We start from the raw sequence: 24,661 nt of genomic DNA, 5'->3' as shown, positions 1-24,661 counted from the left end.
AGCCCCAACTCTGATGCCTGGTCAGGGACAAGGACAAATGTAACAACGGCCCACTCAGGAAGAAGATGGCCTGGGAAACGGAAGAGCAAACTTCAAATGTTTTATTTGGGAAGGAGGGCTCTAGAGGTGAACTGAAGGGGAAAAAAAAAATATAAGGTCACGTCTGCTAGTTATGCTCAATTGCGGTTTGTTGACACAATTCACCAACTGATTGCGAATGAAACTTTTGACCCTCGCTGCTATAGCAGAAAAGTGTTTTTTATGAAGAAGTGCAATTTTCAAAACGAATTGACTCAAGCAGAAATACTGGGGTTTTTTTTGGAATAATGTTTATTTAAAGTTACATTTCAGAGTAAACCAACTTCAGGAAGGCATGCAGCTTATATTGGCTACTGCAGTACATCCAGAAATGCTATAAAATCTTTCTGAATATATAAATTACTAGAGCACGACAGATAGATACCTGTATTACATACAATCTTCCAATATCTTCAGAAGCTAAAACTATGTATTGGTTGATATTTAAAATGTTAAGGGCCCCTGACAAAATAACTGAATGGTTAAGAGCTTGACAAAATGAGATGCCTGTCTCAACAATCTGTTGCTACCATCTTCATTAAAAAACAACTTCAAATTCTAAATGTCAAGATTCAGCCATAGTCCAGGGGCCTTGTGACGATGGTTGCATTGCGTTTCAAATCACCCTTTCCGCAGGAAAGGGCAGATTTCAAGATGGCAACTGCTGTGTCATCATTCCCGACCCCCTCCCCCCACAGGACGGTATCAAAAATCCTTTAGAAAACCCGGCCCTAAACGTGCTTTGTTTTTCCACTGTCATTTTCTTTATCTCCATTAGATGGCAGTAGCACACCATCATTTTCTTTCTATAGACCTTAAGGAGGATAAATTCAGTTCCATTGCAGGCCAAGTCCAAGTTAATGGGGTACAAAAATTAGAGGCAACAATAGAGAAGAGGGATGTGTAAGACCTAAATAGTGCTGGTTGTAGAAAAGAAGAAAGAGACAGCTGACGAGTAAGAGACATCTGTGAAAGAAGTATCAAAGAAATTCTGCTACTTGTTAAAAGGATGAGAGAAGGGAAGTATCCCCCCTAGACTGAAGGGAAAATGAGCCATTAACCTTTGACTAAAAAAGGACATTTTAATAGACTAGAACGGCTACTCTCATTTAAAAAGCAACCGAAAAATGTCTCAAATGCTCAGGTCTTCTGAATTAAGATTTACTCACTAACAATGGCCATTAACAGAGTCACGACATAGTGAAATGACCCAATTAATCAATTAGGACTAGTTTCCCGCCTGTCTCCCAAACTTGTGGCTGTCCCTGTGGATGCTCTGTCCCCCTCCCTGCTCCTGTGGCAGAGGCCAATCAATGCGTAACACTTCAGGAAAGCATGCAGACTGGAAACAGCAAAGAATAAAGGCTCTTTTCATATATGCTTCTTAAGAAAGCACTCTGCATAACTAAAAGGGACACTTCCTGTCCCCAGTAGAGAGTATGCACGTGAGTATTTCCCTTTTTGTACATATATTAACATTTCTCCATTGTTTTATTCATACTTATTTAACTACACAAACGCCAATGTTTAAAATCCATCCGGAGAGAAATGGCAACGGGAGCAAAGTAGATAGAAGTGTCCCTTTACCCTCTGTTCTGAGCGGTCCACTAAAGAATCTCACCTTGTAACTGAGAACTGAGCCTTTTGAAAAAAGGAGGTGCGATAAAGGGGAAGGAACATGTGTCAGAAGCTCTGTGGATGCTGAAGTTCAAGGCAGATGAGTGCAGGTTTGCTGGAGGACATTATCCTTTCCAGAAGGAATCAGAAAATATTCTGGGAGACAGAACGAACTCCCAAGAACGGAGACAACAGGAAAACACTTGTATCGTGACAAAATGACACAAAGCACAAGCATTCAGAGACGTGTCAGAGGGGAGACGTGTCAGAGGGCTTCAGATCAGCTGGCCCTGGAGGCTTAACAAGGAAGCCATTAGGGACACCCTGCTGGGCCGAATGGTTTTTAGAACATACGGTACTTTGTGCCATCACCCAGCTGTGAATTCCCTGGATTTGTCAGCTAGTGTCACAACCTTAAGAAGAAAATGGTAGCTTACACCCCGCCCCCCCACAACTAATTTACTGTATCCCTTCTTATTATAACCTCCAGTACAACTGTGAAGCAACCGGACTATATATAAACTCCACATCTCCACTTTTAATTATGTAAAGAAAACATCAGGATGGTCACAGAAAAACAGTATAGAGAAAGTACAATACTAAGCGTATGATAGAAGCTCAATAAATACTTAATGCATCAGGCCTGCTTTCAAAATGTCATGTCATTATTACATTCATCACAGTTGCTGGGTGTGGGCCAAAATCATTTAGTGCACAAAGAAAAATTTTACAAAGCATTTAGCGTTTATTAAAATTAGGATAACTATTGTATTTCCTCTGTAGAATAAGTTTAAGTAAAAAATAAAGTTTCATTTTTAGAATGTTGAACTAAAGATAAGTCTAACACAATGTATATGGAAGATAATAAATATTGAATTGCAATTATGGATGCTAAAAATTCAAAAAAAAATCTTGTGCTAAAGATATAGTACATACAATACATTTAAAAAGTTTTATTGGGGAGCTCCCTTCATGGCTCAGCAGTTAATGAACCTGACAAGGATCCATGAAGATGCGGGTTGCATCCCTGGCCTCGCTCAGGGGGTTAAGGATCCAGCGTTGCCATGAACTGTGGTGCAGGTCGCAGACCTGGATTGGATCCCTTATTGCTGTGGCCATGGTTCCGATTCACCTCCTAGCCTGAGGACTTCCATAGGTCGCAGGTGCCACCCAAAAGAAAAAAAAAAGGCAAAAGTTTTATCAGTCCTTTTTTTTTTTTTTGGACCAAGCCATGCCTGTAGCATGTGGAAGTTCTTGGGCCAGGGAGCAAACCCACGTCACAGCAGTGACCCAACCCAATGCAGTGACAATGTGGGACCGTTAACCCACTCTGCCACAAGAGAACTCCAGAACATTCATTACAAAAATCGTTGCGATCCAGTGAGAAAAAGTTTCTTTCAAATTTTTAAAATCAAAATCATGACCCTTTGGCTACGATCTTAATAAAGAAGCAAATATGTACTAATCTCTAATTATAACAGTAAATGATGACTGATAACTAGAAGGATATGTTTCCCTAAAAATTAACCCAAATCAACATTTTTTTTTTGTGCATTTAATATTAGTTACCAAAGTTAACTTTTCGGTGATGACAGGCAGCACATTTGTATCTAGACCAGTTTTAAGAACCAAATTACAAAGCCCAGAATACAGAAACATCTGCGCAGTTGTAATTATAGAGACCCTCACTGTAGCTTCTCACAGTACGCCATTCCCGCAGGTTTTTTTCACAGTAAGTACATTGGTGATATAAGTTCACGGTTAAGTCATAAAGATAACAATGCTATGAATATTATTTTAATATCTTTAAGCAACAGTAGTTAAAGAAGTCTTCAGTCTTTTGAAATATTTTTATGCAGTGCAAACTGGTCTGCTTTGTACAGCATGAGAGAAACCTTACGGGCTTTAGAGAATCAGTTCCCACAATCAGATCCCAGGGTTTTATAGAGAGTTTTTGTTTTTTTTAAGTTACTCTAAAAATACAAAGCAAATCCAATTTTAGGGATTAAAAATTAAAAATGGTTCCAATAACAACTAAAATGCACAAAAGAGGAAACAAAAGATTTGAGAAGTTCTGTAGAAGCATCCAATATAAAAATACATTGTAAATTTGTTTTGCAGACTTTCAGATTTGCTAAAAATAAAAAATGAAATCTTTGTTGTGTATTTTATCCTGTGATTCAGAAGGACGGTAACGCTGCCAATGCTAAATTATATTGGTGATTCTTAAATCGGGGCTATCTTCCTTCCTATTTATGCTTATATTACTGATTGGCTGAGAAATGATGAAAAAGTCCTCAGAGACTGAGAAAACACAAACTTTCTTAGAAGGCTGGCTGACAAAATAATCCTTTGGCCAGACCCTAACGCTGTGAATTTTCATGCACTCCAGAGCTTAGCTAGGACCCTCGAGAGAGAAAGACAGCTTTCTCCAAAATGCCTACCACTTAACTTATTTTCCACTGTTCATGCTTTTCCCCGAGAAGGGCTCCTGTATTACCTGTTCTTTGAGCCCACATGATCATTGTTTTGTCTTATGTCAAAGCCAAGTGCATTTGTGTTGGTTTGTTTGGAGACCAGGCATTCCAGGGAACAGCTGGCACATTCTTGGACAACCTTCCTATCTCTGGACTCTGGACTTACCTTTCCTGAGGGTCATGCCCCAAACAGAACACCCTACTCCAGAGAGTGGAGGCAACTGGTCCATGCTGGTTTCTTATTGTGGAACGACTGAGCAAGGAGAAAAGGGACCGGTCAGGAACCAAGTGTCACAGAATGGATTCAAGGTCAAAGATTTTTGGACTTCTAAATGAAGAGTCCCGCTTCCTCCCAAATACTGTGGTGCAGTTCAGCCCTGTCTCCTGAGATGCCGGTTGGGTGCGGATGCCCTCCGAGGTGCAAGAGGCCCCGCCGGGGCTTTTGGTGGCTGAACCTTAGTGCAGCTTGCTGTGTACAGGGTAGAGTAAGGTCATGTGTTCTGCCCCCTTGAAGGGCAACTTCTCGTTGGAATAATAGTGTACCACTTCCGGGATGCTGTCGAAGACAGCGCTCGTCTGATTCAGGGTGTATTTGTTGTCTTTGGTCTGAGCCACGATGATGTGGACACAGCCTTGACTCGTCCTGGAACAAGACCAAAATCAAGGAGAAGATGTGAATGGGGGAACAGAGGGTCCCTTCCACTGAAAACAATCCTAGCCTGATTCACGGGCCAAAAGGTTCCCATCCATCCCCGGAACTGTCACGCACAAACAGGAAGGTTTCTAGCACCCCACTGGATGCTCCGAAGCTTCGCAGCCCTCAGCTAAATGGGTATCATCCGTGGGTTGTGGATCCTTGAGACACACAAGTCATCAGGCACTCGACCAAAAAAGAAAAAAAAAAAAAAAAAAGCCCAGTCCCTTCTGCCCGCACCCCCCAACTGGCAAACTAGTGCTTAAGCCCCAGGATGAAACCACGACAGGGAGGTTTAAACTCACCCTGTGTGAAGGCTAAAAGGACATGTGTAAGGTTTCCTCCTTTCCTCCCCAAAGAACACATTAAGAATAATAATAATAATAAAACTGTTCCCCCCCCCCAGTCTGGAAGGACTGTTCCTGGTTGTGTATAATGACAGCTGGCACCGAAGGCTCAAAGATCTAATCCACCCGTACCAGTTTCAGGAACACAGCAAAGCTATTCCTGGTATTGTGTATCTGGTGGCCTATCCCGTTTTCTGAGCCATGTTGCTCCCCTCCCCAACCTCTTTTCCCCTCCAGTCTGATTGTTTCAGCTGCAGGGGCTCAGCTTCCTCAGGAAGGAAATGCTGTTAGCGCGCTTGACAATGATCCTCCAATATAGCAGCACTGAACTTGCAGAGCAATGAGAATTTCCATGACACCAGCGCCACCAGGCCTGCCAGGCCAAACGAATGTTCTGGGTCCAATGGGGCAGAGGAGTCATGGCAAGGCAGTGTCTCCTTCTTCGCCCGGAAGAAATGGGTACCAAAATTGCAGCTGGCATGTTGACAGTCAAGGGATCTGATCTATCCGAGTCCCAAACACTGGGGAATAAAAGAAGGACTGAACCACCCTGTTGGAAATTCTTTTTAAAAAAAATTTTCCAATTTGGTTTTTAAAAATTATAATTGATGTACAATGTTTCTTCAATTTCTGTTGTACAACAAAGTGACCCAGTCACATATATATATGTACATGCTTTTTTTTTTTTTTCATACTATCTTCCGTCATGTTCCAACCCAAGAGATGGGACATAGTTCCTTGTGCTGCACAGTAGGACACTATATATCCAGAATCATATCCAGAAATTCTTCTTTTTATCAGGACTTACTGAAGTAGGTCTTCTCTTTTTTTTTAATTTTTAAATTCTTTTTCTTATTTCTCAAGTATAGTTGATTTACAGTGTTGTGCCAATTTCTGCTGTACATCTGAGAGGACCTACTTTAGACCAGGTAATGTAAGGCAGAAACTGATTAATGGACAATGGTAATGAAATAGGACTCTCTTTATTCTAAGAGATATTGGTACATTTACCAAATATCAATTCTGCATTCTCATCAGTGCATGTCACATTCTGTCGTTCAAGCAAAGGCATTTTATTTTCTGGCAATAAGTGCCCTCGTGAATCGGAGGTCCTGCCGTGGCTCACTGGAATCGAATCTGACTAGCATCCATGAGGACACAGGCTCCATCCCTGGCCTCACTTAGTGGGTGAAGGATCCGGTGTTGCCGTGAGCTGTGGTGCAGGTCACAGATGTGGCTCGGATCTGATGTAGCTGTGGCTGTGGCTGGCAGCTACAGCTCTGATTCGACCCTTAGCCTGGGACCCTCCATATGCCTGGGTGTGGCCCTAAAAAGACAAAAAAAAAAAAAAAAAAAAAAAAAAAAGGCCCTGGTGAATCACCTTCAAAGTGTATCTTTTTTGCCTGGTCTTCTCCCTATGATAGGAAAGCCTGCACTCCACTCCCACAACCAGTCAGGGGGAGCCCAGGAGGCTCTAGTACTTACTTTAGTGCAATGGAGTACCTACTGGTCCCTGACTCGCTGTTCCGAACCAAGTACCCAGCTTCTTTGCAGGGTTGTAGTCGACTCTCAGCCTCAGCACGGGTGATGGCACCATGATACCAACTAAAAAATGGGGTGGGGAGAGAACCAGGAGCATCAGGCTACCAATCCAGACAGGCCTCCTTCCACAAAGCATTATCTGAAATGAACTTCTGGTGCAAGCTCAACAGCCTGGATTAGATGCTGCTTCCTATTCAGATCAGACAAAATGAGATGTGGGTAATCCCGGATCGCAAAACCTATCAGTCATCCAAGAGGGAGTTAATGGGGCTGGTGTCATTCAAGTTTTTGCTCTATTCAGGGGAATGGAATTTGAAATCAGGTTCTTGGGATGCAGGGCACTTTCCACTCTGCACAAATGCAGGCTTTGCAAATGAGTTTTCATTCATGAGCCCCACCCAGCCACGTATTCAGGAACCATGTAAACTGGGGCCAGTGTGTGTTACATGTGTCTGTGGGAGAGACTCACGGCTGCTTCTCCAGTGGCAGGGCTGGGTCCACTCTTTCCCCCTCACTGTGGTCAGAGAGGCTTGGCTTCAAGATCTTCTGGGTCCAGCTCTTCTGTCGGTGGTGCTGCCTCACAGACTCCTCCTTGATGGAAGGTCGCTCAGAGCCTTCAAACTGAACTGGAAGGAAGGCTCCATTTACCATCAGAGGCCACTGAGGAACGACCCATGTTCACTTCAATGCGAGGACCTTGTCTGCCTCATCTTGGGAAAGAAACTTTTCGCCCTCTTTCATTTGAGCTAAAATATACGGCAAAGGAACCTGGGCGAGCTGAGCTCCTGCTGTCTTTGATTGGCCAGCATCCACGTGCAGCCACTTTTTCTGCACGATATTCATTAGCGTAAAATGATTTTAGACTATGAGAGGAAACCATTTTAGTATATGTCAGCATGTACTTAAAAAAAAAAAAAAACCCAACTCTTTGTTTTGGTATATTGAGAAAAAAGACTAAACATAATCATAGATGACGACTCTGTGCAAGAGTGTGTATCGTTCTATGAAACTAAATGAAGGTTTTCACCGTGAAACAATAAAGAGACAGCTCAGAAACAAACTATTAACAGCGCCTTAAAGATGCTATGGCAACTATGCTGGATAGAAGAGAGATAAAATGAGTGGTATCTAGCACAATAGCCAGTGCCAAGAGAGATGTGTGGAAAACAATCTAAAACAAAACAAAAACAGACTCACATGTTTGCTATCAAATCTATTACCTTCTCTGGTCACCCTTTTACACTGACTGTGCTTTTAATCAAAAACTGGCTGTGGGTGGAGGCCAGCGGCTACAGTTCCGATTGGACCCCTAGCCTGGGAACCTCCATATGCCGCAGGTGCAGCCCTAAAAAGACAAAAAAATAAAATAAAAAACCAAACCCAAAACACAGGTTTACTGTTGGAGGCAAAAGACATTCCTAACTTTTCAAATCAAATGCAAAAGAAATCAGGTGGTGAGCCAAGCAGAAGAACCATGTCCTTGGAGAAGCAGGAGGGAGAAATACACACACACACACATTTGTCTTTTTGTCTTTTCTAGGGCTGCACCAAGGCATATGGAGGTTCCCAGGCTAGGGGTCTAATCGGAGCTGTAGCCACTGGCCTACACCAGAGCAACTCGGGATCTGAGCTGCGTCTGTGACCTACAACACAGCTCACAATGCCGGATCCTTAACCCACTGAGCGAGGCCAGGGATCAAACCTGCAACCTCATGATTCCTAGTCGGATTCATTAACCACTGAGCCATGATGGGAACTCCAGAAATATATTTAATATCCGTTGGCAATTTACTTATCAACTTCCTCTTAAGCTATTAAAATTAAAAATTCACACTAGCTTCCGCAAGCTTTCCAACCACCGCTGCCTGTCACTACTGCCATTTTATAAATAGGAATTTTAACAGGTTTGAGGAGTAGCACCAAGTAAGAGAAAAAGCTGCTCTCAATTTGATAGCTTTGGTGGTGATTAGATAGGGCTTTTCAGTAGTTACTGAAGGCATTTCTAAAACTGTCAGCACACTGAGAAGATAGGAATGATGCTCAGAAGGAGACAAGCTACATGCAATACTAAGGGCTCTTCTTCAGTCCTCTCTTCCAACCCTGGCCAAATTCTCTCCATCAAATTCCTTGGGAAAAGACCTGCCCTCGAGGAACAGAAAGTAAAGTGCCTTGGGACAAAGCTCTGGCGGGCGGGGTTTCCGGACCAGCCTCACCTGACAGCGCCCGCACGATCTGCTCCTTCTTCCACTCCCAGGGCTGCTCGTACTCAGCCGCGGGCCTCTCGTCGTCCTGGGGCAGCCGGCTGTGGCCGTCGGGGGGCCGCGCCTTCCGCTCGGGGGCCTCCGCGCGCGGGACGCCCTCGGCCGCTGGCTCGTAGGGCGTGTCGTACAGCTGCGGCGGCTTCCCGGCGAGCTCCTTGGAGCCCCGTCTCTTGGCCAGAGCCTCGGGCTTCAGGCCGTTCTCCCCGGGCTCGCAGGGGCTGTCGAGCAGCTGAAGAGCCTTCACCAGCGGGTCTTTGGAACCTCGTCGTCTGATTTCTGAAAAACACACATCGTACCCCACACCTTTGAAGAAAAGGTGCCATGGAAGCCTGGGGAAGAACCGATTCCCTCTTCACCGACCCTCCCCCCATCTGTCTGCTGGCCTGGTTGTCTCTGATGGGGCTGATGACCTCGAAGCTACAACCTCTTCCCCCTGGGCCTGAGCCAGAGCATGGGATCACCGGGGAAGGCAGGCCCGCCTCAGGTGGCAGGAGCCAACTGAGAGAAGAGAAGTGGTTTCAGGGCAACCCCCCTCCACAGCTCCTGGAGCCCCTGTCCAGTCTATGAGTTTGGTTCACCTTCAGAGTGTTTACCTCTTGTTAGGAAGCTGAGATCAAAGGTTTTTTTTTGTTTTTTTTTTTGTCTTTTTGCCATTTCTTGGGCTGCTCTCGCGGCATATGGAGGTTCCCAGGCTAGGGGTCCAATCGGAACTGTAGCCGCTGGCCTACACCACCGCCATAGCAACTCGGGATCCGAGCCACATCTGCAGCCTACACCACAGCTCAGGGCAATGCCGGATCCTTAACCCACTAAGCAAGGCCAGGGATCGAACCCGCAACCTCATGGTTCCTAGTCGGATTCGTTAACCACTGCGCCATGACTGGAACTCCCAAAATATTTTAATAAAAATCCACTGTTTACTGTATTCAAGCAATGGGCCACATACACTGAGGGCAGTGTGACTTTTAGGTGGTTCCAAAGTAGTGATACGTCCACAAATAATAACAGACGAATGACTGCAGAATAGATAAAAGTAAACAGGGAGTTATGGGGAAAAACAAAGATAATAACTCAAGAGCTAACATTTAGCATAGCGTACTACGCGGTACGCAGTTTTTTCAGTGTATTATGATTTTCACAACTGCACTGTGAAATGGGCACTGTTAGTTCCCCCTATCACAGAAGAGAAAACGGAAGCACAAAGAGTTTAAGGAAATTGCCCAAACCAGTAAGTGCAAAGCCTGGATTCAAAAGCAGGACGTTGGGCTCTAGAAGCCATACTCTTAACCACGGCACTTGGATGGACTCCAAGTGGACGAGAAATGGAAGATGCATGGACTTTGATAGAGAAGGTCATTTCCAGTGGCGGAAGCTGCGTGCGTGAAGATAGGGAGGTGGGAACCAGAAAGGGCCGGTTCCCATCAGGGGTAACTGGGAGCAAAGTTCAAAGGACAGAAGGCCAGGAGTGCAGACAGGTAGTGGAAGAAGCAGCTGGAAAATAGGCAGGACAGGAACCAAAGTGCAGAAGTTTTCAAAGCCAGAATTTAAAAGCTTAGATGGTTCTGTATGTGGTGGAGAACCACTATGAGCTTTTTTTTTTTGTCTTTTTAGGGCCGCACAGGTGGCACATGGAGGTTCCCAGGCTAGGGGTCATTTTGGAGCTGTAGCCTATGCCACAGCCACAGCAACGCCAGATCTGAGCCGCATCTGCAACCTACACCACAGCTCACGGCAATGCCGGATTCTTAACCCACTGAGTGAGGCCAGGGATCAAACCTGCGTCCTCATGGATGCTAGTCGGGTTCATTAACCACTGAGCCACGACGGAAACTTTTTTTTTTCCTTTCTTTCCAAAGAGGAACAATTTATGTTTTGCTGGAAGATAACCCAACACAGCATACAGGATAGAATACAGATATGGTTTGAGCTGAGGTATAGAAATGGATACAAAAAACCTGATGCAAATCAACCAACCACCAGATAACCAGCCAGCCAGCCAGCCTCAGTGGGAAGGAAGCAGCAGCGTCTGGGCACTGACCAGTTTGGGGCCCAGACCCTCTGGCAGGTAGAGTCTGGACAACCATAGCTGGAGATCCAGGCCAACAGAAGCATCATGTTGTGTTTCCTCTAAACGCCCATGAGGAAGCCTTCAATCTGTCCACTTGGTCACAGTGAAGGAGGACCTTTCTAAATGCAAACATCTCATCACTTAATAGTCCATAAGATCTCCACTGTCCACTTACAAAGTGCAAACTGCTCAGGGTGGCCTTCTGTGACCACACCACTGCCTCCCTCTCCAATTTCTTCTCTCAACATTGCCCTATCTCCGGCCCCCTGAAATCCAATTCTTTGTTCCAACCAGATGGAACTTCTGACGTTCCCAGTGTACTGCACTGACTTATGCCCTCCAGTGTCCCAGTGATCTTCCGATTCCTTGACGTCTAGTCTAGCAACTCCTCTTTCCAGCCTACATTCTCCTCCAATGCCCCACTTTCCCCGAGATGCCACCACTTTCACCTTGCATTTCTCTCATTGAAGGGATTTATTTGCTGATGTGCCCGTATTTCCAGTTTGGTGAAGACTGCCAGGGCAGGGACCACTATGTCTTGTTTGACTTTGTAGGATACACAGCTGTGCTAAAGAATGGATGGATGGGAGTTCCCGTCGTGGCTCAGTGGTTAACAAATCTGACTAGGAACCATGAGGTTGCAGGTTCGATCCCTGGCCTTGCTCAGTGGGTTAAGGATCCGGCGTTGCCCTGAGCTGTGGTGCGGGTCGCAGATGAGGCTCGGATCTCGTGTGGCTGTGGCTGTGGCTGTGGCGTAGGCTTGGCAGCTACAGCTCTGATTCGACCCCTAGCCTGGGAACCTCCATATGCCGTAGGTGTGGCCCTAGAAAAAGGCAAAAAAAAAAAAAAAAAAAAAAAAAAAAGAATGGATGGATGGATGGGAGAAGAAAGGGAGGGAAAGGAGCTCTAGAGCTTCTCCAGGCAGGTGACAATGTGGATCTGAGCTCTGTGAGGAGACGAAGGTCAAGGTACACATCAAGGAGTGATGGATCACGGCTGGTGTTGTCAGAATGAAAGCCATCACCAGAGAAAAGGAGGCCAACTGAAAAGGAAAGGATGCGAGGCAAACTCCGGGACTTCTTTGCCAAAGAGCAGACAGGAGAAGAGGTGTCACCAAAAAAGACTGAGAAGGCGCGGTCAGGTAAGGGGGCAGAGGATTCGAGCATGTACAGTGCCGTAGAAGCAAGGGAAAGAAAACTCTACGGGTGACTTAAAACGGGCCTGGTGACACTCCACAGAGGAGAATCACTGACTCCATAAGACTTCTGTAACAAGGACCACCAACGAAACATTCTAGGGAACGTTATTAAAGTGAGGACATTCAAATCGAAGGGGCAACATTTATTTATAGTGTGTGGCTGTAATTCTGCTGGGCAGGGGCCCCTCACTGCAGCTGGCTTCAGTCCTCTGAAACTGCAGGTCTGGCGCATTAGAATCCCCTGGGGGAGCTTTGACACATACTCGGGCCTGGGTCCCATCACCACAGGTCCCGATTTAGCAGAGCTGGGACACGGCCCCAGAGTCAGAGGTGTGCAGAAGCTCTCTCAGGTGATTCCAATAAGAAGGGGAGCCTGAAGAAGCACCCCCACACTGCTTGGGTCCCCACAGTCCCCACCTCAGGGCCTCCTGCTCCCCAGGGCTTTTGCTGTCATTGTTGGCCCCAGCCCAAGAAGGGTCCGCCTAGTATCTGAAACCTCCACGTCTGAATGGGAGAGCCACAAGGACCGTCCCCACCCCAGGGCCAGGAAGGTGCCTGGGGTTGTTTGAGGTCCCCCGCATCTCCGGTCCAAGCCTCTTGACTTTTCAATCGACAGCTTTTTTTCTTCACTGCTTATTCTAGATGGAGTTATGGAAAACAAGAAACAAAAACACACTCTGCTCTTGGTTCAATTAAGATAAGGCTGGGATTTTTGAAAATAACTTTTCTACAGAAATAAGGCAAGGGACAGAGAAACCACAAAGGAATTCAAAGGATCAATTTAGAAAGTTTCTGATCCAAACTCAAGGTCCCCCTCAGTTTAGACTGGCACAGGCTGGAGAAACCTTTCCCTATGTTCTCACCTCAATTCTGTCCCAGTTGAACTGAAAAAGAGTTGACTCCAATCTTAAGATAGAAGGAGTCCTGCTCATGGTAAATTTCGATAAATCTGAGTTAAAATGGTGTAGAGTGAGTAGAATCTCGAATTTTTATTACACATGTATTTGGGTTTTTGCTTCGGGGGTCAGGCCCTTGCATTCCTCCTGTTTTCGATAATTTATGCACACCTAGAGCTCTGGGAAAAACACTGGAAGCCGGCAATTGAGAATGTTCCCGCCCAGGATAGCCCTGGGATGGGGTGAAATCTGCAAAGTAGGAGCACCTTTTCAAAGGCTGTTTAATTAGGGGAAAAAAGGGCTTGAGCGCAGGGCCTATCCACCCCTTCAAGGGGAGTTAACCTTCCAGTCCATTCCAGCACCTGGCTGCCCCCAACCTGAGGCGCCATAGAAACAGAAACAATCGTGGGGCTGCAAGGCGACCCTTCCTGCAGGGAGAATAGCCCCTGACGTGCGGAGCTGGCCTGGAGAGGAAACGAGCCTGAGAAGGAGGAAATGGCGAGAGGAAGCTACGCCCTGGCTCTGCCGATAGAGGCCATTTACCACGGCGGACAACAGAATGCAGCCACCGGGCCGCAGATAAACACCCATCTGCACCAAGGGCTGAACCGAAGCCTGACCTGCACTGGTTCACATCTGCAAACACGAGACGTAACACGGGCTGAAATGTGCCCTTTCTCAATTCCCACCTTGAGCTGTACCGAGTGATGCCATTGGTATTTGAACACACAGGCAGAAAACCAAGACTTGCTTAGACTGAATTAATTCTAGTTAGCAACTATGGCCTTATACTTGCCCAGAATTCTCTTTGAAAATGGAATTCTCTCTCCAGAGTGTCAAAAGAATGGTGATACTTTTTGCGGATGCATGTACTAGGCATATTATCTGTACCTGCAGCTCAGTGACGCTTCATCGTAATGCAGCAAGAGACATGTTGGCCCACTTTCATAAGTGAATAAACTGAGGGCACGCAGTAGTCAGCAGGGCAGCCATTTACTACTGCCTTCAGAGCCCATGCTTTCTCTATTATACTTTTTTTTTTTTTTTTTAAAGGGCCATACCCACAGCATATGGAGGTTCCCAAGCTAGGGGTCGAGTTGGAGCTAGAGCTGCAAGCCTATGTCAAAGCCACGGGATCCAAGCCACGTCTGCAACCTACACCACAGCTCATGGCAACACCAGATCCTTAACCCTCTGAGCAAGGCCAGGGATTGAATCCGCATCCTCGTGATTGCTGGTTTGATTCGTTAACCACTGAGCCACGAAGGGAACTCCCTATCATATCTTTCTTTATGCCTCAGAGCTTTCATAGAGAAGGTTAATTATTTCTCTAATGCACTTAATCCATTTCATGTTTTCAATTCATCAAACTTAGGGCCTCTCAAGGCTCTATTTTTCTCTTAGGATCAGAAATAGCATTGTTAGGTAACTTTTTTACTCACATTTTTTATCGGTGATCAGGCTTTTGATTTAAAATTAGTTTTGTCCTAGCAAACAAATCTACATATCTGAACAAAAGCAGATATAATTCAGAAGTCCTTTAAACTTAAGTTTAACAAGCAAAGTAAATCAGTCAAAAAGTCTTCTTTCTACATTTTTTCCATGATGGATGTTTCAGTTTTTTACAATGGAGACTGAAAAAATAAGGTTCTCCTTTAGAGTTGACTAATTACACCAACCAACAAAACCTATGGGAGGCAAAAATAAAAACCTATTTATTTTAATTTTTTTTGGCTGTGCCAGCGGCGTATGGAAGTGCCTGGGCTAGGGATCAAAACTGTGCCACAGCACTGACCCTGCCTGCTGTGCCGCAAGAGAACTCCAAAATTAAAAATTTTAAAACAGTCCATGACTAGAGCTCAGTCACTAAAACCTAAGGGTGCTGGATGACTGATAGTCCCACTCTCCAGATGCCTAATTTGGACAAGTTATTGAAGCTTTCTGAAGCCGGGTTTCCTCCACTGGTAAAACAGAGACTTCTAATACCCACTGCATAGGGCAGTGGCATTAAGTGAGGTCATCTGGCAACTTGGCGCCTAATAGATGCTCAACTTGTGTGATGCCAGCTGTAGCAGGAATTGTCATGCTGCATGCTGGCTCGTCTTAGGGAACTTCTGAAGACCTTCCTAATGCTAAAGTTTTAATTTCATGGCTAAAACTCATCATACTAAATTAAACAGAATGCTTCTGCTAATTACTTAGCTAAAGTAGGCTGTGAATTTAGCAGAACAACAGGTGTAAACTAATATAGCTTTATATTCGGAGTCATACCTTCATTTTTTTTTTCTTTTTCTTTTTAGGGCTGCGCACGTGGCATATGGAAGTTCCCAGACTAGGGGTTCAGTCAGAGCTGGAGCTGCAGCTGCTGGTCTACGCCACAGCCACGTGGCATCTGAGCCGAGTCCCTGACTTACACCACAGCTCATAGCAATGCTGGATCCCTGACCCACTGAGCGAGGCCAGGGATCAAACCTGCATCCTCATGGATACTAGTTGGATTTATTTCTGCTATGCCACAATGGGAACTCCCCAGAGTCATATCTTATGAACAATCCTTTTGCATAAATCTAAGTGAGAATTTATTCATAAACTTATAAATCTTTAGCTTTTAAAAGTTAAGAGCAAAGTTTTGGGCAGTGGGAAATCCAGGGAGCCTGGGTCCCACCACTACTTGGCCATAGGAAAATAAACCTCTTAATTTCCACTCCTTCCTCTGTTCCCTGAAGCGGACGGTGATTCTTATTTTCTACTTCTTGGCACTTTTCAGTGACATATTTTCTGCTCTGTTGGTGTTAGGTCTGTTTGGCCCTTGGGCTGTGAGGTCCATGCGGACAGGGGTTGGTGTGCATCATTTCCTGGATGCCCAGAGCCCAGCCTCGGGCCAGGTGCGTGGTCACAAAGTGCCTAAGAAATGTTTGTCGGCTGTTACAAAATAACATCCTGAACAGTGTTCTAACTACCCAAGATGCTGTTGAAATCAGGCTTGTTACTCCTACTTCACAGGTTTCAAAGAGGCCTTACAGAAGCTGGGTGAATGGCATTCCTTAGTGCCCTCTCCGTCGCCTGCAGAAACCCTGAAACCAACAATCCCTAACATTTCCGAAGAAATATGAGACTTTTCTGAACCCAGACTTGACAACCAAGTATAGAAGGAGCAAACCGAACAAAGAAAGTAATAGGTTTAAAAAAAAAAAAAAAAAAAAAAGCCCACCCAGCAGCAAATCTTTTATTTCCAGCTTCCGATAAACTTGTTTCCTGTTATTCTGTCCAGCTGTGCAACCTATGCGTAGAGTGAGAGGTATATTCTATGCATTGATTGAGAAGGTGCTTTGTGATATATATTTTAAATGAACAACCTTCTAAAGTTGACCAATAAAATATTTAAAAGAGCGAAGGGAAAACTAGTCATTTTTAAAAGTTTGTATTTAAAAATTTTAATACGTTTTAATTTATTCTTCAATTGAATATACTAGCTTTGTGTTCCGAAGTCAATTTACTCACATAAACTGTTTAAAACAGAGCCTGGAACTTAACAAGTGCTCAAATATTAAATGCTAGCTATTGCTATTATTAATCATGTTGAACAGTTTTTGTTTTTTTTTAAACCCACCCACGGCATATGAAGTTCCCAGACCACAGATGAGATCCAAGCCCCAGCTGTGACCTACGCTGCCGCTGCGGCAATGCTAGATCCTTTAACCCACTGTGCTGAGCTGGGAATCGAACCTGCGTCCGTGCTGCAGAGATGCCAATCCCCATTGCGCCACAGTGCGAACTCCTCATGTAGGGCATTTTAGACTTTTTTTTTTAAATTTATGAATTTTGTTTATTTATTTATTTGGGAAATGCAATGTTACATAGACTTTTGACTTTTTTTTCCCCTTGTATGGCTGCACCTGCAGCATATAGGAAGTTCCTGGGCTGGAGGAACACTGGCAACACTGGATCCGAGCTGCATTCTCGAATCGAACCCACATCCTTAGAGAGACAGCGTCGAGTTCTTAACGCTGAGCCACAAGGGGAACTTCACAAGCTTTCGACTTTTATTGTAATTTAATTAATTAATTAATTTTCTGCTCTTTTTGTCTTTTTTAGGGCTGCACCTGAGACATATGGAGGTTCCCAGACTAGGGGTTCAACTGGAGCTGCAGCTGCCGGCCTACGCCACAGCCACAATGACGCAGGATTTGAGCTGCGTCTTCGGCCTACACCACAGCTCACGGCAATGCCGGATCCTTAACCCACTGAGCGAGGCCAAAGATTGAAACCACGTCCTCATGGATGCTAGTCGGGTTCACTAACTGCTGAGCCACAACGGGAACTCCTCCACAAGCTTTTGACTTTTAAATACAACCCTCCTGTGAGTCTTTAGTGGAAAGATGTCTTACTTATGTGTAAAGTGTAAAAGGCTTTTGCATACATCATTTCTAGTGTGTCCTGAGGCAGCTTGGTGTGGGAAGCAGCCCACCCAGTCTGAAGAGGGAAGGTCTGGGTTCTAATTTCTAATCCTTATCTTTTCTTTTTCCTTTTTGGTTGTGCCTGTGGCATGCAGGGGTTCCCAGGCCAGGGTTCAAACCTGCCCTACAGCAGTGAAAATGACAGATCCTTAACCCACTGCACCACCAGGGAACTCCTCTGCTCTGCATTTCCTCCAGAGGAAAGTTGGAATCTCTTTGATCTTATTTTTTATCCAGTAACAAGGGGGTAGTATTGGAACCCCCTAGTTTGCAGGCTTTTGTGGGGATGAAATGGGGGAAAAAACAGAGATTCAGTTTTAAAAACAGCACTTTCTCTGTTATCAGTGTGGCTCCCCACACAAAAAAATCCAACAACAACCAAACAAAAAAACACCTGGGATAATATAGATGATCTACTTACTCCAATTAAAGAGAAAGAAATAAAAACCAAAGGAGAAAGAAAGTTAATCAAAACAAAGCATTAATTTTTTCCTTAAGAAAATCTTGTTCCTGAGTTTTACGTAAAAGAACATCTTTCCCCCCATTCCTTTCAAGCCTCTGATATTTTTTTAAAATTCTGACTAAGTTCATTTTCACTTCCTTTCATTCACAGATTTCATTAGAGGTCACCGTCCGGTGACCTTCAGGGTCACAGCCTGGCCAGGGTACACCCTCCCCAAATGCCATGCCTTATCTCTGTAAGCAGAGAGCAGGAAACAGAGCAGTGCTTTCCTGCTGCAGCTCGGCCTCATTCTGCAGCCTGTCTTGACCCTTCCAGGGTCCCGCGGTTCCCCTCCTGCTCAGCTCTTCTGAGACTATGCTTAGGGAGCCTGAGCTTGACAGCTTTTCAATCTGTCTTTAAACAGAAGAGACAAAGTCTTTAATGTGTGACCAATTATTCCTTTCCCAGGCTTGAAACCCATGGCATTCAAACTAGGCTCCCTTGAGTCAGCATTTAGGAACTGCAGTTTTTTCATTATGGATTAAAGAGAAGAATAAATAATGTACTTTAAAATTTCACAAATACATCTAAATAATTCGTTTACATTATTTCAAAGTATTTTTTTACACCAACTTAAGAGAATCATGAATAAAAGGGAAAAGTCTTGACACCAAAAAAAAAGACCCACCAGAGTGACTGCGCAACTCACAAACTGGAATTATTATGACCTAAAAAGTTACCAGATTAGTCGGTTTGGGTTTTAGGAGGTTTGTCTTAAATAATGTGGCTCATGCCAGTGATTAGCAGTCAGTCTTTCGTATTTTGCTCCAACAATGTAGAGTTGGTTGAGGACTCAATCTTCCACTATAATACAGGGGATCACGTCATGCCTGCATCGTTGAACAACTTAAAATCCTTTAAGCATTAGGGATGTCAAAGCTTTGAAAGTGGCCAAGAAGTGTTTTGAGATCGTCTTACAACTGGAGATCGCATTCTGAGCAGATGTGAAAACTCACAAGGCTCTTTTCACCTCACTCTCTCTCCCTAAGCAATAAGGCATTTGATGGTTAAAACATGGCAGGGGTGGATGTCCATGCAAACTCATTTTGCTTAGAATTAGAAAAACTTTAAAGACCCTTGCAAATTCTAACACTGAAGGACAAAAACAAACAAATAAACAAACAAAAAATACCCCATAAAGGATGTTAACTAGAGATTCTGACTTTAGTTTGAGGTCTAATTTCTGTTTCTTCCAGTCAGCAGGATCTGGTAAAGTCCCTTCATCCCTCTTCCCCAGGTACACGTGGGAGATTGTTTTTCTACTACACTCCAAGGGAGTGTGAGATTTCAGTCTGTATAAAGCAGCTCCTGCTTACAAACCTGTTATCATTTGTTGTGCATCATAGGGTTCCATGTAACCGTCATTCTCTCCTACTCTCTCTGCATCCCTTTGACCTTTTGTCCGTTTAGCATCATAAGGGTCAGCATAGTCTTCTAAAATGATGACCTGCCAAAGAATCAGACAGGGGAGTTGCTAAGGATTATCATATACCAGACTGACAATGGTCTCAAAAAAGGCTACCGAAAATCTACAGACCCCAAAAGAAGTCAAAATTTCCAACCAGTTCCAGAGAGCTTTTTTTTTTTAAAAAAAATTACTCAATGAATTTATTACATTTATAGTTGTACAAGGATCATCACAATTCAATTTTATAGGATTTCCATCCCACAACCCCAGCACCCAAAGAGCTTTCATACTTGATCACATTCTTATTCACCCAGTTGGACAAACATCTGGTTTATTGTGGTAGTATAAATGACTAGCAATAATCCATCTAAACTTTTCTGCTAATCCCCAAGGCTCTTTCTACCTTCCTCCCTCTCTTCCCAAGCAATAAGGCATTTGATGGTTAAAGTGTGGCAGGGGTGGACGTTTATGGCTTTAGATCATAAAAACATGAACGGGTCTACCATCTTTTCCATGATTTTGTTTTTTTTTAAATGCCATCTAGTTGAGCAATATAGTCATAGTAAGTCAGCCCATCACCCATTGACAGTGAACATCCACCAGCACTGGCCAGGCATTGAGAGGGAATCAAAATAAGACCAAGACCTGCTTCTTGTCCTCGAGGAATCTGTAACTGCTCTAAAGAGACAGCCTTCATAATAAGAAGCCTAAGAAATGGGTCAGAACTAAACAGCATTGTGGGAGTTCTAGGCTCAATAATACATGGACAGACTGATTCTCAAAAACTATGATCAGACAGAGTTTTGATCAGTGTGTCAGAAAGCATCCATCCCGGAGTTCCCGTTGTGGCTCGGTGGTAAGGAACCCGACTAGTATCCACGAGGACTTGGGCTTGATCCCTGGCCACACTCAGTGGGTTAAGGATCAGGCGTTGCCCTGAGCTGTGGTGTAGGTCCAGACGTGGCTCAGATTCCGAGTTGCTGGGGCTGTGACATAGGCTGGCAGCTGCAGCTCCAGTTCAACCCCTAGCCTAGGAACTTCCATATGCCAGATTCAGTCCTAAAAGGACCAAAGGAAAAAAAAGAAAGCATCCATCCTTCCAAAAAATAGAAGGGTGCCTGGGAAGGTGGTGTGAGTGTAATATTTCTGTGCTGCAGCAGCTGGGTGGTGATGTGGGAAGTTAGGGAGCCTGAGCTTGACAGGCGTTCCTCAGGGAGAAAGAGTTTCATGGGAAAACAAAAGATATACTCATTTTTACAAAGCACAGCACTTGCCCTCTCATCAGTGTGGCTCCCCACATAAACAGCTGGGATAGTATAGACAAATGACTTATTCCAGTTAAAGAGAAAGAGAAGAATAAAAACCAAAGATAAATCAAAATTAAGGGAGGAAGCCCCAGCTCTGATTACATGCTCCAAAGAGTTCACAGAGAAGTACCACTGGAGCTGGCAGAAAGATCCAGAGGAGTGAGGAGGAGGGGGATGGCCTGGGTGAGAGTCTCCCTGGGAGGAGATGGCCTGGGAAACCTCCCACATCGAGAAGCGACCAACAGACCATGAAAATCACCAGGCAATCACTTTGTGGAGGGCTGTGATGACCGCTCCCTCCCTCCCTCCACGCTCCCTGTCCGCCCAAGAGGACTGCATCCCCAAGGTACAGCCAGGGACATGGAGCATGATACTCAGCACTTGGCTGCAAGGTGCTTGCGATCTAGTCAAACACACAGACCACTGACATGTCTAGATGAGCTGGCCATCTTTCCATGGTTCTCCCTGCAGTGCCTGGCATGGGGGTGGGCATGCTGTAAATATTCGTGTAAAGAATAAGTGGAGGAGGAGTTCCCATCGTGGCGCAGTGATTAACGAATCCGACTAGGGACCATGAGGTTGTGGGTTCGATCCCTGGCCTTGCTCAGTGGGTTAAGAATCTGGCGTTGCCGTGAGCTGTGGTGTAGGTCAAGGACGTGGCTCGGAACCCGAGTTGCTGTGGCTCTGGCATAGGCCGAGGGCTACAGCTCCGACTGGACCCCTAGCCTAGGAACCTCCATATGCCACAGGAAGGGGCCCTAGAAAAGGTAAAAAGACAAACAACAACAGAAAAAAGAGTAAGTGGAGGAATACACAGAGGTGCCAGTGCAGGCACACTGGTATGTGCTATCGGCTCCTGATTTGATATGGGTGGGCAGCATGTTTGAAGCCTGGGCAAGGGAAAATTAAAGTTCTCATGACAGGGAAGTGATCATCTGGGTTGGGGTCTGAAAGCTGGGTGTGAGTGCTTCTTGCTCTCCTTTTCACACAGAAGGGTGGATTTAAAAACAAACAGGGAGTTCCCCAGTGGTCTAGTGTTAGGACTAGGCACTTTCACAGTTGTAGCCCAGATTCAATCCCTGGTCTGGGGACTGAGATCCCACATCAAGCCCCTGCATGCTGCTTAAAAAACCAACCAACCAAAACCCCAACTATCTCTGTAAGAATGGAATGGGTCTCTTTACATGTTCACACTCCTTTTCTTAACTGTCTTGCATAGGACAGACAGCACCCAGAAAACCTCCAGTGTGTAAGAAGCAGGAAACACCTCTCCTGATCCGTAATTTCCTTAAGGGCATTTCCTTGTCCTATTCTGTATCCTCCATAGCGCTCAGAGCCCTCTGCCCCTTATCCTGTATGGCTGCTGCATAGCAAATGTTCATGGGATGAATGAAAGGGCTATAATCTTGGGGTTCGAGGGAAACACAGAGAAACCCTTTACTGGGTGGAAGTGCAAAGAATGACGGAACATCTGAACTAGCAGAGAATGGGCACAGGGGCCAACTCACTCTGTGGAGCTTTGCAATCCATACTTAGCTCAGAGGTTACCATTCCTCATTCTCAAGCAGGATCAAAGTTAAAAACAAGTCTAGCTTTGCATTTCCCCTGGATTTCAAAGTTAAAATAAACTACATCTCCAGGGCGGTCAAATTTAACAAAGCACCTAATGTCTTAATTATTCTTCAAAACTGACAACAAAATTAAACGGAAATGACATTTCTGCCAAGTTCCCCACTGCTTGAACGAGGATTCTTCAGGATTAAAAAAAAAAAAATCGAATGATTTTTAAATGGTCATTTAGGAGTCGTCAAATGCTAGAGGAGGGCAAATACATCCTCACCTTCTCTGGGGTATAAAGAACCCTAGAGTTTAGTGGGTTCACGATGCTCCCTTCTCACTGTTTGGCTTCGGTAGGGGAGAAGTGGTCCAAAGGAGGCTGTGTTCTTACCGTGTCTTGCTGCTTAATAATCTTGCCCTTGTCCAGTTCGGGGCCCAGGGAGGAAGGGGAAGAGGACGCGGAGGAAGAGCTGCTGCTGCTACTGCTGCTGCTACTGCTGCTGCTGGGGTAGTTGGTCTTCCCATTCTTCTCCTGAGTGTCCACCTTGATGAGCCTGTTGATGTAGGTGCTGCAGCCTGTGCTCTTGGCAGCGCCCCGATGGGGCTCCTCCTCGGCGGCCCGGGAGTTCTTGCGCCCCTTGCCCGCGGCGGCCTGAATGAGACCCTGCAGGCTGTCCCGAGACAGCCGGCTGTCCTTGGGGGGACCGACCCCCGCCCGGCCGCTCCCCAGCTCGGCTGCCGAGTTCTTGCGGCCCTTGCCCGGGGCTGGCCCCGCGCCGCCCGCCTCCGAGTTCTTGCGCAGTTTGCCGCCTGCCCCGCCGCCGGGCTTGGCCCGCTCCGACACGGTCTTCAGGTTCAGGGGGAACTCCTTGAACCACTTGGCCGCCATGACGGGGGCCCAGCCGGCGCGGCTCAGGAGCGTCGTGGCCGCGGAACAGGCGAGCGAGGAGGCCCAGCCTAGGCACAGAGAGGCGCCAGGGGCCGGGGGCCACTGCATTCCCCGGGGCTGGGGCGCTGGAGGCCGCGGCGAGGCCCCGCGACGGCTGCTCCGCTCGTCCTCCGCCGGCCGTTGCCCACGCCCCGTAGGGTGGGGCCCCTACGGCCCGCGGTTGGGGGCTCGCGGCGCCGAGCCGGCGAGCGCAGGCCGCCGCTCCGGACACGGACGGCGACAGGCACGACGCACCGGGGCCCCGCCCGGGCTCGTCTTCAGGGGCTGCACGGCTGGGGGCTCCGCGGCTCTCCGGAGGCGGCGGGCGCCGGGGGCTTCCCCTGCTTTTTCCTCCTTAAGTGGGAGAGGCCCGGGCCCACGGAAGCCCCGGGACAGCCCTGCCCACACTCCGGGAGACCAGAGGGGATGGAGCGGAGGTGGCGGGAGTGTCCCCGGCGCCGCGACGGACAGTGGGCAGCCGGCGGCCGCCCACCCGCGCCCCTCCCCTTCGAGGCTGGCGCCTCCCCGCCCGCCACCTCCCGCCCAGATCCGGGGGCGCCAGGGTCAGCGCCTCTGCAGAGGCGGGTCCGGGGATGCGTATTCGGGAGAAGGTAGCAGCAGCTCTACGTGCTGACCCGTTGCTCCCGCGTGCTTAGACCCCTCAAGTTTTTGAGCAAGCAGCTCACCATCTGCAGGGAGCGGGTCTCGGCCGGACGCTGCCTTCAAACACAGCCCGAGGGCGCGCCACGTGCATCTCTGCGACCCTGGATGGGAGACCTTCCAGTCCTCAAAGAGCTAGGCGCGCGCCACGGTCAGTCACTCCACTCTCTCTGCAAGCATATTTTGGGGGGGGAGGCGGTGTCTGTGTGTGTGTGTGTATGTGTGTGTCGGGGTTGGGAGAAGGGTGGCTACAAAAAGCTGGCAGAGACACCGCAGGCGCTGCTCTGGAAGCCAGGCAGCTGGAGTCCCCGAGAGCACCGCCAGCGCAGCGCCGGGAGCATCCCGGTCTTCCCGCCCGGCCCGGGCTGTAGCCGTCCGGGGATTGGCTGCGTAGGAGCGGCCCCGCCCCGCGCCCCGCGAGTCTCGGAGGGGCGGAGCGCTTAGGGAGAAGGCGCGAAGGCTCGGCGTTGCGGCTGCGGGCTGGACGCGCGTCTGGCGGGCGAAAGGTAAGGCTGTTGGTTCTCGGCGCAGCGTGGCGGGGTGGGGGGCACCCGAGCGTCGGGAGGCGTTTGTGTAAACTGCACTCCTCGTTTCCACTGCGGGGTGGTGGGGCGCGCGCTGTTAACGTCTGGGGCTTGTCGCGTACTCTCCCCAGGTGCGTCTG

At 46.8% G+C, this 24,661-nt stretch overlaps 2 protein-coding genes across 2 annotated transcripts in view; one reads left to right on the top strand and one right to left on the bottom strand.

The window, feature by feature from the left end:
- On the bottom strand, window positions 313-24,147 carry SHE (Src homology 2 domain containing E). Its single transcript, XM_001929442.4, has 6 exons — window positions 22,801-24,147; window positions 19,458-19,584; window positions 8,969-9,292; window positions 7,225-7,381; window positions 6,699-6,818; window positions 313-4,815 (listed from the first exon to the last, which is right to left on the bottom strand). Exons 1-6 carry the CDS (start codon window positions 23,404-23,406, stop codon window positions 4,629-4,631), a joined length of 1,521 nt encoding a protein of 506 aa, XP_001929477.1. The 5' UTR covers window positions 23,407-24,147; the 3' UTR covers window positions 313-4,628.
- TDRD10 (tudor domain containing 10) overlaps window positions 23,937-24,661 on the top strand; it is a 53,233-nt gene continuing 52,508 nt past the window's right edge. Inside the window, 1 exon segment of the mRNA NM_001246198.2 lies at window positions 23,937-24,148. The gene's annotated coding sequence lies outside the window, so the exon portion shown is untranslated.

This window comes from Sus scrofa, chromosome 4, assembly GCF_000003025.6.
Source record: "Sus scrofa isolate TJ Tabasco breed Duroc chromosome 4, Sscrofa11.1, whole genome shotgun sequence".
Classification (NCBI taxonomy): domain Eukaryota; kingdom Metazoa; phylum Chordata; class Mammalia; order Artiodactyla; family Suidae; genus Sus; species Sus scrofa.
Note: the sequence above shows the minus strand (reverse complement) of the source record. Positions and strands in the feature narration are given on the sequence as shown.

What these genes read in the sequence shown, in the direction of transcription:
- SHE (XM_001929442.4), bottom strand. Translation starts at nt 23,406, where the DNA reads ATGCAGTGGCCCCCGGCCCCTGGCGCCTCTCTGTGCCTAGGCTGGGCC. An exon ending in TTATTAAGCAGCAAGACACG is followed by an intron (nt 19,585 to 22,800) that starts GTAAGAACACAG and finishes ATTCTTTGGCAG; the next exon opens with GTCATCATTTTAGAAGACTA. An exon ending in TGCACAACAAATGATAACAG is followed by an intron (nt 9,293 to 19,457) that starts GTTTGTAAGCAG and finishes TGTGTTTTTCAG; the next exon opens with AAATCAGACGACGAGGTTCC.